The following is a 17,272-nucleotide window of genomic DNA, read 5'->3' as shown; positions in this document are numbered from 1 at the left end:
TCAAGAGAGTATGACGACCTCGAATCTATCAAGTGACTGAGCGAAAGCGAACCTGATCCAAGAAGATCTGCAGAAGAATGACAACAACAATTTGGCGGCTCGATGCATCTACTCATTTTGGCTGCCTCCAGTCACGTGTTTGCTGGTGTTAGCATCAGGCTGCCAGTCTTCCCTAGCCCAAGTGGGCAGCTCGCTCGAGTAATCCCAATCTTCGGAAGAGTAGCGTAAGGCGTGGAGCCAAATGAACAGCTGATCTGGTCGCGGATCGGGCAGCAGTGGCAGGTGACACCGTACGCAGTACGGTCCGTCTGCATCGTGTAGCACATCCTTTGTCAGGTCGTTGTCGTTCGATACGAAACCTCGACTAGGCGCAAGCGTCATGTCACGCTCCCTCGCGAACCGGTCGTCCATGTCTTTGTGCTTTCGCAAGGTGATGATTGCATGCCTGGCTTCAGCCGATAGATCCACGCCTGATCCATAACCGGGCTCTTCGCCGCCTTCCTTGGGCGGCGGTCGACCGGGCATATCTCGCTTGGTCTTGCGCCCATTTTGCTCCTGCTGATCCTTGTGAGAAGCGATCGATTGTTCGATAGCGGTCTGCATGGTAGGCGCTTTGCCCAAGTTGCTAGCATCTATAAACACACCGCCCTTGCCGTTACCTTTGCCCCATGCTGTCGTACTATTGTAGACTGGATCGTTTGCGATGGGAAACCCCATGTATTGCAAGTGTACTCGAATTTGGTGGCTGCGCCCGGTCACAGGTTGACAATGCAAGACAGAGGTGTCAGTGCCAGCGTGGTACGAGAGCCGCTGAAAGATTGTCTTTGAGGGACGACCTTCTGGATGAACGACGCTGATACCACTGCAATGCGATGGAGTAATCAGACACAGTTAAGCCAGGTGAGATATTCGCTTGCATCTGACGATCTATGCAAAGTAGCGGCTCCTCGCTGATGACTTGCTCCCTGCACGTCGCATCAGCTCGGACCCGAGACGCAAATTGGTCTGCGTACTCTGGGAAGCAGCCCACGACGCGACAGACGTAGTACTTCCTAACTGCGCCTTCTGTGCCAAATAGTTCGCCGAGCCTGGACATGGCTTTAGGCGTCATGCCACAGACCATGACACCGCTCGTCAGTCGATCGAGCCGATTGTTCGCTGAAGACGCTCGGAGTCATCAATTGCTGTCATGAACTCCTTCTGAATGAGTTGCGTACTGTAGACACCTTCAAAACCGTGCTCGTACTTTAAGATATGCAGGAGCGTGTTGTGGTTGTAGCGGCCTGTAGGATGAACGGGCATGCTGCCAGGCTTGACGACAACGAGTATGCCTCGCACATCATCTCGAGCGAGGATCTGTATGGGCCCAGCAGCGACGGGAGGTTCGTGACGATGGATGACATTGCTGATGAGCTGTCCGTCGACGAGGACAAAGTCAGGGCCGATGACGCCATCGTTGACTCTCACGACGCCTTGCTCGAGCGCGAAAGCATAGTAGGCAGGACTACGGTCTCTGAACTCGGTAGAAAAGATTTCGAGGATCTTGCGGCCTTTCCATCGTTGCTTGACGTAGGTTTGGAAAGTGTAAGCGTATGGCACTACCTTGCGCAGACCGTCCTCTGCGCTGGCCAGTCAGCTTGCCTGATCACACGCGAGATTCGGCATACCTTCGCGGTAGTCAGGTCTCCCATCATCGACAGCCTTGCGCAAGTGTTGCATTCACACTCGGCGGCGCCGCCTGGCTTCCTCTTCGTACGCGCGAAGGAACAAATAGCAAGGAGCCCGTCAAAGCTTTTGAAACACACCAGCGAGCGACTGCTGAACGGCTCTAGGCTGGGCTTGCCGCCCTCAGGATGAAGGTAGTGTCGCCTGTCGCTCCCTGGCGAGACTTTCACGCACAGTGCACTGACTCTTGCGTCATGACGAACAGTACTTGCTCGAGGCAATCGACAACTATAGTCGATCGCACGGCAGGGGGGCTCGTTCTGCCTACGAGCTCAAGCAGCTCGTCGCCGAAGCCAGAGATGGAGTCGTACGTCCCCGACTCTCGGCTCTGCGCGCCATGCTGAAACGTCACGCAGGATGACAAGACGAGCTCTCAGGAATTCTATGAGACGCTCGAACGCATCGTCAACGAGCTCAGAGCATGGACTGTACGCTCGCCCGGCATTGCTATCTACAAACAATCTCATACAGTGTGGCAGGAACATTCCACGCCGTTCCTACAACGAGTCCGCAAGGCAGAGGCACCAGATTATTACAACGGTACGCGTTGACGCGTTGACAAGCTTGCTGGCTCTTAGTGGGCGCTGGCAGTCATCAAGAAGCCCATGGACCTCGGCACTATACTCAAGAAGGTCAAGGGACAGCAGTACAAGGATAAGCAAGCTTTCGCCGACGATCTCAATCTGATATGGAACAATTGCCTGCTCTATAACTCACTACCTGTCCGTCGTCGTACCTTTCTGTGGCTCGAACTCACACAGAGGTCGGCCTGTATGACAGACTCATCCTCTCCGAAGATCTGCTCAGCTACTGCGGCAAAAGTCGAACCAGTTGCTCGAGTTTATATCAGACAATACGCCTGCCGCCAATGCGCGACTTGTCGATGAGGATGCAGAGGGTGAATCCGAAGATGGCGACGAGGATGATACGATTGCCACAAGGAAAGGTTTGGGCAGTCGGAAAGGTGCAGATGGGCAGGCCGAGACTGGCGCAAAGACGCTCGAGACTGCTTCCGCTTCTACTGGTACGCCTGCAGAAGTGCGAGACGGCACTCCGAGCGTCAGTGGACAAGACAATCTGCTACATGCGAGGAACAGGCCGAGACAATCTGTGAGCGGTCTCATGCTACATGTATGAGCCTGCTCTGATTCTCTGCGACAGCTCAACAAGCGCAAGCTCGGCCGGGCAGAGTTGCCATTTGAAGAGAAGCCTGCTGTCGTTCGAACCCCAGAAAGCATGTCTCGCTTCCAGTCATACTATCTCGGTTCCAGTGCAGTCGAGACGTCTCAGGCTGCCTCGAGCACGGCCATGCGCCCTACTGCGTCGACCTCCAGTGTCACGCTCGATACTTACGCGGTCGACATGAAGAACGAAGCGATAGCGCGAGTGCAAAGCATCACAGCCGGTCCAGAAGACGTCGATCGCTTCTACTGGGAGCAGATGGCGGCAGATGCTTTCACGACATCCAGTATACCCGAGCTGCCATTCGTCAACTCTATTGCGCCAGAAGAGATTTCACCGCGGAAGCATCAGAAGACGCGGTCAGTAGAGCCAACGACAGGCTTAGAAGCTCATCTCGATCGTAACCTGAGCACACTCAAGCATGTCAAAAATCTACATCGGCAGATTGTCACGCAATCCATACACAGCTCGGTTGATCAAGAGGGCCTCGATGATTCAAAAGACGACGACTTTATGCAAATAGACGAGCCTGCCTATATAAATGACGTGCCGCGCTTGGACATCTTAGAAAGCGCTCTCACGCCAGCGATCGACATCGCCGTGCTGCGGAAGATTTGCGCCAAGATGCTCAGTCATGCAGGCTTTGATGGTACGCTTGCGGTGGATCACGTTGGCGTGTCTGACTAGCAGAGCAGGTTGCGCTGCAAGCGCACTCGACATGCTCATGAGTGTCATCATTGAGTACATGAACAATGTCGGCCGGACGCTGCGTCTCTTCTGTGATCGGTATGGTCGTGCACTCTCGCCACTGGTATGTGCACATCGCTTCCAATTTGCTGCCTGTCTGATGAGGCAAGCAGTCAATACTTGGCCAAGTTATGCGCACGAACGGCATCGCATCGAGTGCAGCGCTTGAAGAGTATATTTCGGAAGATCTGATTAAGCAAGGCGGCCGAATGCTCGAGCTCCAGAAGAAGCTCGAGCAAGCGCGCAACGATATGCTCAATGAGCCCAGAGAGCAATGCGTGGACGATACAGACATGCTTGCTGGAGACGGCGAAGCGATCGCTATGGGTCAATACGCGGCAGAGCTCGGCGAAGACTTCTTCGGTCTCAAAGAGCTTGGACTCGACCAGGAGCTCGGCATGTCTTCTTTCAAGATCCCCAAGAGGCTGTTTACAGGCGAGAAGAAGCCAGTCATTATGAAGAAGGAAGAAGCAGAGTCAGTCACGTATATTCTGATTGCTCTCATCAGGCTAATAAATTTGGCTGTCTTCAGGCATGTCAATGGTGACGCGGAAGAGGACGATGAACCCGTCCCATTTGTGCCTCTGACAGCAGATGCTATCGAGCTTCAGATTGGTCTGATGCAGCCAGTCTACCGCGCCCGACTACGCACAGAGCTCAAACTTATCGATGATGCTGCTTCTGACGTCAGGTTCAAGCCCATGCGTCCCAAAGTACCTTCAACAGGTCGTATACCGCAGAAGAGGCGCGATCAAGCGTTCCCCACACCGGCCAAGACGGCAGCCAAACTTGCTGCACTCAACGGCGATGCGTCTCTCATCGAAGAGCTGAGCGATTAGCGGCGTGCAGTGATCATGTACAGCCATTGATTACAAGGCTCATCAGGCCGTCGTGACTTTCATTAGCTTTCCGGTTGCTCCTCCTGAGGCTCGAGCTCTTCTTCGTCATCGGACACCTCGAGCTGCGCCTGGCGCATCCTTGCCTTGTCTTCTCGCCTTTTGTTGCTGAGATCCTCAAGCAGAACGAGCAAATCCTCTTGTTCCTTCTCCGCTTCCTCTTTCGCCGTAGTGAGGTCTCTGACATCCGCTTCGAGGGCGTGACTCTTGCTCTGTGCTTGCGCTAACTCTTCCCGCAGCTGAACAGCTTCCTCTTCGACCGCTCTCGCTGCGGCCTCCAACTGAGCAACATGCTCGTCGAAAGCCTTTATCTGTGACCGCGCAGCCTCGAGCTGTTCGCGGTGCGATATGAGCTCCCGCCCCAGTGCTTTACGCTCTTCCTCGTGATCTGCTTCCGTCGTGGCGAGCTTGTCTTGCAGCGCATCGAGATCTTTATTCTGAGTCGCAATTGTAGATCGTAAGTTGCTGACCATCTCTTCTGCTTCTGCAGAGTCCCCTAGAGGTCCTGCGTGAGGAAAGATTCAGCTAATTCAATACGGCTTCGCGGTCCCTTACGTGCACCGGCTGCAGACCCCGGGTCTTGCAGTATTGCTCTTTGAACTGGCACTATAGAATGATCAGCGTGCGCTGATGACGCGAGGATCGACAGCTTACAATAATTATTCTTCAGGAACTCGATGAAGGCCCAGTCGAACCATATGCCTTCTTCGAGCGCATATTGATCGTCAAGACCTTCGCCACGGATCTCCATAACATCTGGCCCGACGTTCTTGAAGCGTGGATCTTCTCGCAGACGCAGTATTCTGCTAACGAACTGATCTGGACCAACGCGGCTGTTCAATATCGGCTGCAGCTTTGCTCTGTATGCTTGCATTAGCTCGCAGTCCAGCAGAGATCTGTCGATGCTATACCTCGTGATATCGCCTGGCTCTCTGTTGTACTCGTACAAGATGCCGAGCAGAAATGCACAGAGGCCCTGTACGACGGGATCGACGCCAGATGCTTGAGTAATGGGTTGGATGAGCTGTCAGCCAGCAGATTGCTCGGTAAGCCGAGATACACGCAGCTCACGACAAGTCAGCTGACCACTTGTAAGTTGGCACCTTCGTCGAGGAACTCTCTGACTGATTTGGGACTCTCCCAACACCAGACACAGAGCGTGACGAGGTAGGCCACCATGACGCGGGACCATTCCACAGCCAGAGCAGCACCTTCTGCACTGGTCGAGCCTTGCGATTGTTCCCTCTGGGCCATCATGAGGTTGCCTACAATGTGATGGATGAGTGAAACTCTGTCATCCGTGCCTTCTTCGCCTAACGAAATCTCTCGAGCTAGCCGCTTGCAGCTCTCCGTATTGCGTACGAGGTGTCCAAAGATGAGAGCTGAGAAGACCGGTCCGTGAGAATCGAAGGGAATGCCGGGAGAGACGACGGGTATGGTGCGCAAGCCAGAGAGCAGAACAGCTCCGGCTGTGGCAGGTGGAGGATCGACTTCTTTGCCATTGCTCATCGGTGTCGGCGCCATCCCGGATGCGACTGCTAATTGCGCCTCTGGGTTTCCGTATACATAAGCCTGCACCCGAGCGGCACGCTGTCAGCTTGCGCATTGCAGGCGCAGAGGGCGCCGTTCGTACCTCAAAGGCAGATGTCGCTGCTGCCCTGACGCGGAGGCCCTCTCGTCCGAGAGATGCATTGCCGGGCAGACCGGGATCGCCTTCTATCGCAAGCGCGACAAGGGCAAGCGTGGCGAGCACAGGCTCTGCTCTGAGCCATTCTGGCTCTGCAAATTCTGGGTTTGTGCCCGGCTCGATGAACGTCGGCGGAACGGGTATCAAAGGTGAGACGAAGAGCTCAGAGATGAGGTCTTGATTCTGTGGCGAGCTGCGTATGACATCTGCGAGTGCGAGCAGAGAGTGCGCTTTGATGTCGCTCGGCGCATTGGAAGCCAGCGCGAGCTCAGCAAGACAGTGGGTGAGACCGGACTGATGCATGGCTTTTTGATTGGCCGCTCGGCCTTCACCGGCTCCTCCCACGAGCAAGCCGACGAGGGTGAGTACATGTTGCGCATTGGTGATCTTCTGCTCGCTCCAGAGCTGCATGGCAAAGGCGGCTAGCGCTTGCTGCGCTTCGGAGGAGTCTGGAGTTGCGAGGACGTTGGGTGGCGGGAAGAGGAGCAGAGGCGCAATGAGCTGGATGCAAGAAGTCTCGCGGAAGTAGTTCTCCGGGGATGTGAGCATGCAGAGCGAGACAGCAAGCGATTGCTGACCTGATTAGAAACATTGTATCGCAGGAGGCCGACGATGGCAGCCAAGCAATCTTGCACGACGATGCCGCCGGCAGCAATGCCGCCTTCTCTATCGATGATGGCGAAGAGCTTGTCGAATGCGCCTTCGAAGGAAATGATCTTCTGTATGTCTGCATTCGTAGAGGAAAGCGAGATGATGAGGAGCAGTCCCTCTGCGAATTGTGTTTAGCCGCGATCCCGTCTGCCACGATGGAGCCGCACCATTGCGTACGATCTCCCGCTTGTCTTCCAATATCTCCACGAGTCTGCCGAGTCCTCCGGGCGCAGTGAGTACATATTTCTGTACTGCTTCGGCCTTGTTGCCCAGCAGTGTTCCAAACAGCTGTAGCGAGAAGTAGCGAACATAGAAATGCTGTGACCTGAGCAGAGCGATGAGAGCATGCATCGGTCGCTCATCAGAGAGGAACCGCTCGCTGTTGCGCGCTCCCGGACCATGCTCTCTTGCGTACTGTCTGACGCGTCTCAGCGATGGCGATGACACCGTCGGCAGGCGATGCAGGGCTTACGCGACCAGCAGAAGTGTTGGCGGCCTCATCTTCCTCGCAGAGAATGTTGAGCGTCTCGAGGACTGCCTTGCCTGTCTCGTTATCCTCAAAGGCTTCCCGTTGCAGCACGTCGAGTAGGATGGGTATGGCAGACGTTCCTACTTCCTGTCAGACCGACTTGACGCTCAGCGTGTTGTACTTTTGCAGAGCGAGCGAGGACTGACAGCCTTCCAGTCCCTGCTGAGACCCTTGAGACCGAGCAGAGCGGCCCTCCTGTCCTCAGGTACGGTCGAGTTGGCGAGACGGTCGCATAGCTTGTCGATGGTCGTCTCTGCAGACTGCGGCTGACCTGCAGGACCTCTCAAGCCGGTATAGAACCGACTGAGGCTGTCCATGCTCGGCGCTCGACAGCTGACAGTCTGCCTGAGCGCCTACCGAGCAGCGAACTCGTCGTCGAGACGTCGAGGCGAGCAGACGACGCGCCGTTTGTGTTGCTACGCTCGATCGTCGATCACTGGACCGGCCAGAGGAGGCATGTTCAAGCTGCCCACCCGGCCGCAACATGCCCAGCCGAGTCCTTCCCCGCCATCTCACTCGGAAGCTGCATCCATGCCCCCGTCTCCGTCAGGCTCAGAAGGGATCATCGAAGGAGCTCCTGCTCGTGACAGAGGATGGGCAGCCGGTCTTCTCGCAGAAAAGTCAGGTCAGCGTGTTCAGCAGAGAGACACAAGATGCTGATGTGGCATCTTTGTGCCAGCCCCTATTTCTCTGCTGGCTTTGGACTCATGGTCAGCACTCGCCAGAAGCCTCTGCACCCTCGAATACTTACGCAAGAGCGTAGGGTGTCGGCGCAGTGCTTGCTGTGGCACGCAAAGGGATGGTCCAGGCAGCGACGATGGCAAGACGAAGGATGCTCGTCTCACTCGAGATCTCCTCCAAAGATCCCGCGTATCTCTGGTTCCTCAAATGGATGGACGCCCAAACTTCGCCCAGCGCGCTAGCACAAGCGACTCGGTTCAACAGTCATCAGCTTGCTGTCGAGACTTCGCAAGAGACGAGAGGTGACGGTGGCGCAGAGACGAGCTTCACGCTCGTGCCTGGGCCGGGCACACACTACCTGCGATGGCGAAGTGCCTGGTTTCAGGTAAGCCTCGTTTCTCCCGTCATGATGTAGAGATGACGAGACCGGCAGTAGATCAAGCGCGAAAGGGATGGCAAAATGATGGACCTCACTTCTGGCACGCCCTGGGAGACAGTCACCCTCGTCACGCTGTCCCGAGATCGACCGCTGTTTTCTGTCATGCTCACAGAAGCGCGTGAGCTCGCAAAAGCCGCGCAAGTCGGCAAGACCGTCATCTACACTGCTTGGGGCCCAGAGTGGCGACCTTTCGGACAGCCTAGAGCTCGGCGGTTGCTGGACAGCGTCGTGCTCGATCAAGGCACGAAAGAGCGCATCGTCGACGACGTCACCGACTTTATGGCTCGCGGGACGTGGTATGCTGAACGAGGTGCGCTTCACATCACAGCAATTCCCGCATATCGCTGAACTCGCGGCGCAGGCATACCGTATCGGCGTGGCTACTTGCTCCATGGACCGCCAGGCTCTGGCAAGAGCTCCTTCATTACTGCACTTGCCGGTAGTTTGGACTATAACATCTGCGTCCTCAACCTGTCCGAGCGAGGCTTGACCGACGACAAGCTCAACCATCTGCTTGCGAACGCGCCTGAGCGTAGCATCCTGCTACTTGAAGATATCGATGCTGCTTTTGCCGGCCGCGATCAGACCGCAGAAGGCGGCTTCAGAGGCAATGTCACTTTCTCTGGACTATTGAACGCGCTCGACGGCGTTGCAAGCTCATCGGCTCAGCGTATCATGTTCATGACGACCAATCATGTCGAACTGCTAGACCCTGCCCTCATACGACCGGGCAGAGTAGACCTCCTGGAGCTGCTGGACGATGCGACCTCTTACCAAGCTGGCGAGCTGTACAGTCGATTCTACCGCGATCATCCAGATGTCAGCTCCGAAGATCTCACCCGAGCGCGCGAGCAAGTCGAACAGCTCATCACAGACGGAGCCAAGATCAGTATGGCTGCCTTGCAAGGACACTTCATTCGGCACGGGCCCCTCGATGCGCTCACAGACTGGCGCGACCTCATTGCGACAAGCGGACAACGCGATCAAGAGCAGCAGCGAGTGCAATTCGCCTCATCCCCTCCTTGAGTCCGTGTAATCTGAGCGACGCAATGCATGAGCCAGAGTCGAACCGGATTGCCAACGCACACATCGAGCACGAAGCACTCCGGTCGAAGCTTGGGCAGTCCGCCCGGCCACACCGATCACACAGGCGCAAATGTCCCGGCCGCCAGACTTTGAAGCTCATGCCGCAATACTTTGCGCTACGGGATAAGATCGCAGGAGCTAAGCGGGGTTGCGCCACGAACAGACGCAAGTCGCTGTCAGCTACCGATTGCTCTGCTGTGTCTGTCTGTTTGATTGCTCGTCATCAGGGCGTCCTCCGTCTTGTTGGACGAAGCCATTTCAAAGAGGCCTCAGTACGGCAGTAGGCAAGATCGCTGTCTGTTGTATCGAACGCGCAGTTGCCTAGCTCGGCGATAGTGACTAACATGAGCTGCAGTAGTGACGCTTGTCAAAGCGGGCGCCGTGAGACGCAGCTCCGATTGGATACCATGAGCCAAACCGCAGAGATTCATCGGCTAGGCCGCCACCAGAACACGCTCGTGCACGCTAGGGTTGCAATCTGCTGCCAATGATTGCATGTACCGATACACGGAGCCACAGGGCGGGCAATCAGAAGCCGAGTCGACTTCTGAGATCCTTCGAAGCGACGTTGTTCGCCGAGTCATTGTGGAAGCTGCCTTCATGTCTTCCCCTTCCTCTGCCTCTGCGACCACCTCGCCCGCGCCGCACTTCTGAAGCGGGTCGAACAGCGTCATCACCGTCCATCTCGATCGCCATGACGTCGTCTGCCTGAGGGTCTGGTTCAGCTATCGGCTGCGTCACACGAGATGCGCGAGGGTCGAGAGCGAGTATCGCGTCGGAGCGTAGTCGACTACAAACATGTCTTAGAAACGTTTCCTGTGATAGACGAAGACAAGCCTACCTAGGCGGTTGAGAAAGAAGCTCGCGAGCAGCGATTACAGGTGCGATGGGTGTTTGCGGTTTGGCACCGTTCTGCGGACGTTGTATCGCAAGCGTCTTTGGCGAGGGCGCTAGCTGTGGGGGTCGCTGCACAGTCACGCTCAACCGCTTGCCGTCTGCTATCGCTCCACTGTGATGACGAGAGACTCAGCATCAAGTGAGCATGCGATCGAAAGACGTACTCTAGAGCGCTGGCAGCAGTCTCTGCGTGAACTCTGAGCTTGAAGATGACTTCTGCATCCAAGTCCGGCGAGCCGGGATTGAGTATCTTGCTGCTCAGTATGGTGCCATAGTCTGAGAAGGCGGTCTTGATGTCCTCTGCCGTTGTTCCGTCGACGAGGTGCCTTATCAACACGGTCGCAGGTCCGAGTGCGGGCTTTCTGCTCGTTGTTGCTGATCTGGGCACAGGCGCAGGTGAGATGACCATGTCCACATCCATACTGTTGCCCTCTTGAACGTCTTGCGATCGGTTGGCCTGTTCGGCACGAGCGCGCGCAGGTCGATTTTGCGGTTTGGGGTTTGGGTCTTGCATGCCCATTCGCTCAAAGAGTGACTGCTGCACTCTGGCCATCAGGGATAGACTGCCGGGTGCTTGGGCGGTGCTTGGTACTTGAGCGGTAGCGACTCGCTTGGCAGCCTGATTGGCGGCATATTCCTCCTCTTCGACTGCTTTCCGTCTGGCAAGGTCGAGGTCCTTGCGCTTCTTGTCCATCGCTGCTCGCGAGTCATTCGATGCACTCGCGGGACGCGCATACGGCGAAGGTGCAGGTGGAGTCTGTGTAGCCGAGCCAAACGGTCTCAAGCTGGCGCTGGCGGTCTTTGGAGTGGGACGAGCAAAGAGATCCTCCTCTTGCTCGCCTCTTCTGACAGGCCCAGGCCTGTCTCGGCCGAAGGTGCCACTCCTCTGGTGCAGTATGGGCTGATAGAGATTTGAAAGGGGATCGAAGAGGTCATGCTTCCAAGGAGCGTCGCTGTCTCCCTTGCTCGGCTCACTCCTCTGCGTCCGTCATCACGCATCAGCTTCTCGGTAGTTTGCCAGTATGAGGTCGCCCACATCTGAATAGCTTCGTCCGCGCGATGCAGGACGACTGTGCCGCCTGTTGCCGCCGTCAATCTGCATGCTGAACCTCCTTGATGACCGCTAATCGACGCTCGCTGGATGCTCTGGCCCTTGAAGCTATGGTGACATTTACCATCAGGTGACAGGCGCGACATGTGACTTCTCTCTTGCGCTGTAACTTTTGATTTCGTTTAGGCCGACCAAACATGCCGTTCTTTCGTAAGGAGGAGACCGCACCACCGCCAGCAGCCCGACAGCGGCCAACGAGTGCGCTGGCTCCGGCATGGCAGCCGTCGGCCACTCGCTTCGATCCGTCGATGATCGACTTGGACACAAATGATCCGTACGGCCTACAGCGTCAGAGCTCATCTGATCGGCCCCGCTCGACTCTGCTGGATTCGCCGAGCACGCCTTCTCGAGCGAGACGGCCGCTGCCGAGCACTCGGGAGGATGGCTTGCGGCAAGCGGGCGAAGACCAGTACGGCGCTGAAACGCCAACTCTGGCACGGATAGGCACAGCGCGAGAGACCGAACGTTCCTCCTTGCTGAATGATGAGCCCGCGCCTGACTCGCCCACTACAGCTCGCATACGGTCAGCGTACAGTCTGCGCTACGACTCTGTTCCTGTGCCGGTCGCGCGGTCAAGGTTATCGGCGTATGCACAACACGAGCCTGAGCCGCAAGCTCGTTCACACATTGTACATGTCAAAACAGAAGATGAGACTCACCCATACCCCGGCGCATGGCAAGGCAGTGAACCTGCGCCTGCATACGATCCGCCGCCTAATCTGACCCATATACCTCTTGTTGTTCCTGAGCTCAGGCGTGGCAATACGACAGACTCTGCCACCTCATCACTCACTGCTACTTCCTCCTTATATGACGATGATGGCAAATTTGACCCAATGTCATCAGTCCTGTCGAAGACGACGTCTGCCGATACGCACACTTCCCAAGGCAGACACTACGGTCCAGCTCCTGTCGGTGCGCAAGAACGACGCAACCCTCATGGCGTCACGCCGGGTCTACAAGCCGGTCGCAGGAGGAAACGTAAGGAGATCAAGCTCACAGAAGGCAATCTCGTTCTGGATCTGCGAATCCCAACGCGTCTCGAAAGCTTCCTTCCGCGCCGAGAAGACGACGAGTTCTTGTTCACTCGGTATGCTCCTCAACATCAGCATCGACCCGCTGCTCATGATTTGAGAGCAGGTATTCAGCAGTCACTTGCGATCCAGACGATTTCGAAAGGCAATGCTTCAATCTCCGACCCTCAACGATACGGAGAGAATGCGAGATCCTCATCGGCGTTACAGTCTACTCGGAGAATGAGGTGCTTTTCTGTCGCACCATGCACGGTATCATGAAGAATATCGCTCATCTATGTACGCGCGACAAGTCGAAAGTCTGGGGCAAAGACGGCTGGAAGAAAATCGTAGTCTGCATTGTCGCAGATGGTCGCCAGAAGATCCATCCTCGCGTCTTGGACTGGTAGGCTTCATCAGATATGTGGTATACGTACTTAACCTTCGCTCAGTCTGAGCGCGCTTGGTGTCTACCAAGATGGCATCGCGAAGAACACTGTTGGCGAAAAAATCGTTACGGCTCACCTTTACGAGCATACGACTCAACTGTCTATCGATCCGAATATGAAGTTCAAAGGACTCGAGAAGGGCATCTGCCCAACACAAGTCATGCTTTTGCTCAAAGAGCGCAACGCGAAGAAGATTAACAGTCATCGCTGGCTTTTCAATGCAGTGGCAAAACAGCTAAATCCCAATATTGCGATCCTGATTGATGTTGGCACATTGCCAGGGCCAAAATCGATCTACCACCTCTGGAAAGCGTTTGATCGCAACTCGAATGTCGCTGGCGCATGCGGCGAGATTGTCACTATGAAGGGCAAGTTCCGATCAGGCCTGCTCAATCCGCTCGTTGCGGCTCAGGATTATGAGTACAAGTAAGCGCCAAGACGAGCATGTCAGTACCTAGCTGATCGCATGATAGGATGTCAAACATCCTCGACAAGCCTTTCGAGTCGGTTCTGGGCTACATCTCCGTTCTACCAGGCGCCTTCTCGGCGTATCGTTACGTCGCTTTACGCAACGACGGTCTCGGTCACGGCCCGCTTGCGACCTACTTCAAGGGTGAGACACTTGCAGGTAAAGACGCCGACACCTTTACGAGCAACTGCTATCTAGCCGAAGATCGCATTTTGTGCTGGGAACTCGTCGCAAGTCCTGGTCATGCCTGGGTGCTCAAGTACGTCAAGAATGCAAAAGGCGAGACCGATGTGCCCACAGATGTCGCCGAATTCATCTCGCAAAGGCGGCGATGGCTCAACGGTGCTTTCTTCTGCGCTGTGTTCAGTATCCTGCACTTCACACGACTTCTCAAGACGGACCACAGCAAGATGCGCAAATTACTGCTCATGTTCGAGACGCTCTACAATGTCTTGTCGCTTGTATTTGCCTTTATGTCGCTATCTCTCTATTACCTGTTCTTCATCATACTGACGACTGCACTCGAAGCACCTTCACTCAACCTCAAGGGCATTGTCTTTGTCAACATCATTGCGCAAAAGCTATACCAGGCCACACTGATCGCTTGCTTTTTGCTAGCACTCGGCAATCGTCCACAAGGCTCGCGAAAGTCTTACACCGCCGTCATGGTCATTTTCGCGGTGCTCTGTCTATATATGGCCGTTGGCGCGGTCTTCTGCATTGTCAAAGCAGTAGAGGGTTCGGCATCTCGAGCTATCTTCTCGCAAATGCTCCTATCGCTCATCTGCACGTACGGGTCATGGTTTCTCGCCAGTCTCATCGCTCTTGACCCGTGGCATATGGGTATGCTTGTTTATCACTCGGCTAAAACTTATTGACGCGAGCGCAGTGACGAGTATGACCCAATATCTCCTGCTGGCTCCATCGTACATTTGCGTGCTCAACACCTATGCTTTCTCCAATCTTCATGACTTTTCATGGGGCACGAAAGACTCTCACACTGTCACGATGGATCTGGGCGCTGCCGTCCTGACATCCTCATCGGGCACAGTCGAGATGACCATGCCAGAATCGCAGCTAGACACAGGTCAGTTGAACACGAGCGCATGTCTACCCTACTGACGCTTTCTTGCAGACGGATCATACGATACTGCATTACATCACCTACGCACAAATCCAGCAGTTATACCAAAAGTCAGCAGTCAGTCCGATCGCGACCGCGAAACGGAAGACTGGTATAGATCTGTTCGCACACGCGTACTGCTCGCTTGGGTCCTCGCCAATGGGCTTCTCGTCTCAATTGTGCTAGGTGGCGATCCTGTACAGACATTTGAAGGCGGAGGCGGCGGTGGACGGACGCGTGTCTTCATGCTCGTCATCCTGGTGCTCGTTGCCATAAGTATGTCTCTTGCCAAGCTAGTCTGGATAGGGACTCATCACGCACACAGTGAGCATTGTCAGGTTTGCAGGCGCGGCGGCATATCAGACGATGCGAATCTTCACAGGCTAAAGCCATACATCCAATCAGGCTGCATATCGGCGCTTGTTACACGATGCATATTATAGACATAAATCAGTAGACTGAACGTCCAGTGACACTATCCATACGGCTTTCATTGCCAACATACGTGAAGCCGCTGAAGAGGTTCTGTGCCGTCTGAGACAGATGAGAGTCCTCTACGACCGAATCCATGGGCGGCTCGGAAGTGAATTCGGTGTCAAAGTTGCTGCAGTCGATCGCGGATTCCACACTAGGCTTAAAGGGTGGCTGGATCTTCTTGGCCAGCAGACTCTTCCAGTCGATGTGTTTTGCGAAGAAGGGATGCCTCTTGATCTCTTCGGATCCGTTGATACCTAGCCGCCTCGCCGGATCGCGCGTGAGCAGGCCAGTCAGTAGTGTTCGCGCATCGCTCGGCATATCCTCTGGGAAGCGGAGTGGGTCTTGCAGGATCTTCTTGTACATCTCATTGACATTCTGCAGGGCCGATTCTATGTCAGCTTTGCTTTGCGCCGACACGAGTCGGCCTCGCCTCATCGTAGAACGGCGGCAGGCCAGTCATCATCTCGTAGAGCAAGACGCCTAGCGTCCACCAATCGACGACCTTGGTATAGCCATGACCGAGCAGGAGCTCTGGAGCCAGATATTCTGGCGTGCCACAGAAGGCTGAAAAGAGGCAGATTAGCGGCCATCGCCAGATGCAACCATGAGGCTCACTGTTTGTCGTCTCTGATTCAGTCATGTTGAGCTTGCAGAGTCCAAAGTCGCACAGCGAGATGTGACCGGTATAGTCGAGTAAGATGTTCTCCGGTTTCAAGTCACTGCCGCACCCCTCGATGGTAAGCCTTGGTCATGCAAATCAGGTGAAAGACGTACCGATAAATGACGTTGAATTGGTGCAGATGCTCAAGAGCGCTCAGTAGCTCAGCAGCATAGAAGCGACTCCGTTCTTCGTTGAAGCGACCTTCTCTTTGCAAGTGATGGAATAGTTCTCCGCCATTGACGAAAGCGAGGACGAGGTATAGCTTCTCGGGGTTCTGAAAGCTGAACTTGAGTGGCACAATGAAAGGATTGTTCACTTGAGCGAGCACGGTCCGTTCTGCGAGTGTGTGCGTCACTTCTGACCGAGAGACGATGTGAGCTTTGCGGATCGTCTTGAGCGCGTATATTCGTCCGGTGTCTTTCTTGCGCACTTGCATGACTTTGCCAAAGCTACCCTTGCCGATGACCTTGAGAAGGTCAAACGCATCGATCGACAAGCCCTCGTTCTATCGTGACGGATAAGCAGCTGATCGAGTGAGACGCGATGAGCCTTACACCGGTCGGCTTGAACGTGACTTGCAGGTGGAATTGCCCTGATCCGCCAGTGGCATTGTACCATGCGTCCGTAGCGTGCTATCAGTCACGCGAACGCTCAACAATCGTATGAAAAGCTGAGCGCACGACCGAACTGACCTCTGAGTCGAAAGTTGGGGTGAAGGAGATGCCACCGAGGAAGATATCGTTGCCCATATCCTCTCTATCGTCGCCTGACGCTGCCGGCGTGGTCCTGAGGTAAGCAGACAGCGCGACCTCCGATCGTCTCGACACATCACTGCAGCGCATGTGTGAGCATATGCTGAGTCTGACTGTGATCATGCAAGACTGACAAGTGGGCTTTGTACATCCACGTGGGTGCGGTGAGTTGTCCGCCCAAGGCGTCGACGAGAATGTCGTTCTTGTCAAAACCTGCACGGCCGCCATCAGCTCAAGCTACAGTATCTACGAGCCGACCTACTGAGGACGAGGTAGGGCAAGTACCAGCATGACTTTCGCTGCACGCTTTCGCGATTTTTGGTCGCTTGGCCAGGCGAGCCAACATGAGCAGACTGGGTCTGTAGCGCAGTCTCTATTGCAGAAGGTAGCGCTGTACCCTGGGGCAGGTTGAGGTTCTTCGCCTCGATCACTCTGATGAGTAAGACGCCTTGGGGTGGTGCAGCAGGCAGGGGCGAAGCGTGTCCGCCGCTCACTGAGGAAGCAGGAGAGGGCGCATGCTTGTTGGCCGACGAGCTCGAGGCGGTACTAGGCGCAGAGTGAGTTGACGACTTGCTTGAAGAGAGGATGTTGGCCTCCTTGAGCTCTGCAGTGCCCGCGCCAAGATTGAGCCTTACGGGCCAGATAATGGGTGGGAGTGCAACCTACTTTTGGACAACTTCCATGACATGTTGCTGTG

At 55.3% G+C, this 17,272-nt stretch overlaps 7 protein-coding genes across 7 annotated transcripts; 3 read left to right on the top strand and 4 right to left on the bottom strand.

Moving 5' to 3' along the window:
• Positions 1 to 108: 108 nt before the first annotated feature.
• L969DRAFT_97569 (uncharacterized protein) lies at positions 109 to 1,719 on the bottom strand (the record flags this gene model as incomplete). Its single annotated transcript, XM_014709295.1, has 5 exons — positions 109 to 862; positions 918 to 965; positions 1,014 to 1,158; positions 1,218 to 1,619; positions 1,668 to 1,719. 5 exons carry the CDS (start codon positions 1,717 to 1,719, stop codon positions 109 to 111), a joined length of 1,401 nt encoding a protein of 466 aa, XP_014564781.1.
• A 37-nt stretch (positions 1,720 to 1,756) lies between these two features.
• L969DRAFT_284974 (uncharacterized protein) lies at positions 1,757 to 4,524 on the top strand. The gene is made up of 10 exons (XM_014709294.1): positions 1,757 to 1,859; positions 1,931 to 2,032; positions 2,082 to 2,153; positions 2,205 to 2,265; positions 2,317 to 2,447; positions 2,506 to 2,835; positions 2,887 to 3,556; positions 3,603 to 3,718; positions 3,768 to 4,129; positions 4,187 to 4,524. Exons 1-10 carry the CDS (start codon positions 1,854 to 1,856, stop codon positions 4,491 to 4,493), a joined length of 2,157 nt encoding a protein of 718 aa, XP_014564780.1. The 5' UTR covers positions 1,757 to 1,853; the 3' UTR covers positions 4,494 to 4,524.
• L969DRAFT_91217 (uncharacterized protein) lies at positions 4,493 to 7,755 on the bottom strand. Its single transcript, XM_014709293.1, has 10 exons — positions 7,564 to 7,755; positions 7,361 to 7,504; positions 7,056 to 7,302; positions 6,816 to 7,006; positions 6,184 to 6,768; positions 5,637 to 6,122; positions 5,462 to 5,574; positions 5,205 to 5,410; positions 5,106 to 5,156; positions 4,493 to 5,055 (listed from the first exon to the last, which is right to left on the bottom strand). Exons 1-10 carry the CDS (start codon positions 7,732 to 7,734, stop codon positions 4,556 to 4,558), a joined length of 2,694 nt encoding a protein of 897 aa, XP_014564779.1. The 5' UTR covers positions 7,735 to 7,755; the 3' UTR covers positions 4,493 to 4,555.
• Positions 7,756 to 7,845: 90 nt separating this feature from the next.
• Positions 7,846 to 9,907, top strand: L969DRAFT_106191 (uncharacterized protein; the record flags this gene model as incomplete). The annotated part of the gene is made up of 6 exons (XM_014709292.1): positions 7,846 to 8,037; positions 8,097 to 8,127; positions 8,181 to 8,483; positions 8,535 to 8,847; positions 8,899 to 9,536; positions 9,596 to 9,907. The coding sequence occupies exons 1-6, from the start codon at positions 7,874 to 7,876 to the stop codon at positions 9,905 to 9,907; spliced, it is 1,761 nt and encodes a 586-aa protein (XP_014564778.1). The 5' UTR covers positions 7,846 to 7,873.
• A 244-nt stretch (positions 9,908 to 10,151) lies between these two features.
• Positions 10,152 to 11,622, bottom strand: L969DRAFT_97566 (uncharacterized protein; the record flags this gene model as incomplete). Its single annotated transcript, XM_014709291.1, has 4 exons — positions 10,152 to 10,413; positions 10,465 to 10,632; positions 10,685 to 11,499; positions 11,557 to 11,622. 4 exons carry the CDS (start codon positions 11,620 to 11,622, stop codon positions 10,152 to 10,154), a joined length of 1,311 nt encoding a protein of 436 aa, XP_014564777.1.
• A 119-nt stretch (positions 11,623 to 11,741) lies between these two features.
• On the top strand, positions 11,742 to 15,155 carry L969DRAFT_68218 (glycosyltransferase family 2 protein). Its single transcript, XM_014709290.1, has 7 exons — positions 11,742 to 12,721; positions 12,772 to 13,050; positions 13,097 to 13,519; positions 13,567 to 14,405; positions 14,452 to 14,649; positions 14,698 to 14,961; positions 15,011 to 15,155. The coding sequence occupies exons 1-7, from the start codon at positions 11,769 to 11,771 to the stop codon at positions 15,070 to 15,072; spliced, it is 3,018 nt and encodes a 1,005-aa protein (XP_014564776.1). The 5' UTR covers positions 11,742 to 11,768; the 3' UTR covers positions 15,073 to 15,155.
• On the bottom strand, positions 15,136 to 17,263 carry L969DRAFT_20580 (uncharacterized protein; the record flags this gene model as incomplete). Its single annotated transcript, XM_014709232.1, has 9 exons — positions 15,136 to 15,537; positions 15,578 to 15,726; positions 15,778 to 15,881; positions 15,937 to 16,328; positions 16,378 to 16,455; positions 16,516 to 16,654; positions 16,710 to 16,788; positions 16,838 to 17,179; positions 17,242 to 17,263. The coding sequence occupies 9 exons, from the start codon at positions 17,261 to 17,263 to the stop codon at positions 15,136 to 15,138; spliced, it is 1,707 nt and encodes a 568-aa protein (XP_014564718.1).
• Positions 17,264 to 17,272: the final 9 nt, after the last annotated feature.

Source organism: Mixia osmundae (genome assembly GCF_000708205.1).
Source record: "Mixia osmundae IAM 14324 unplaced genomic scaffold scaffold_17, whole genome shotgun sequence".
NCBI classification, from domain to species: domain Eukaryota; kingdom Fungi; phylum Basidiomycota; class Mixiomycetes; order Mixiales; family Mixiaceae; genus Mixia; species Mixia osmundae.
This window is presented reverse-complemented; position numbering and strand designations above follow the sequence as displayed.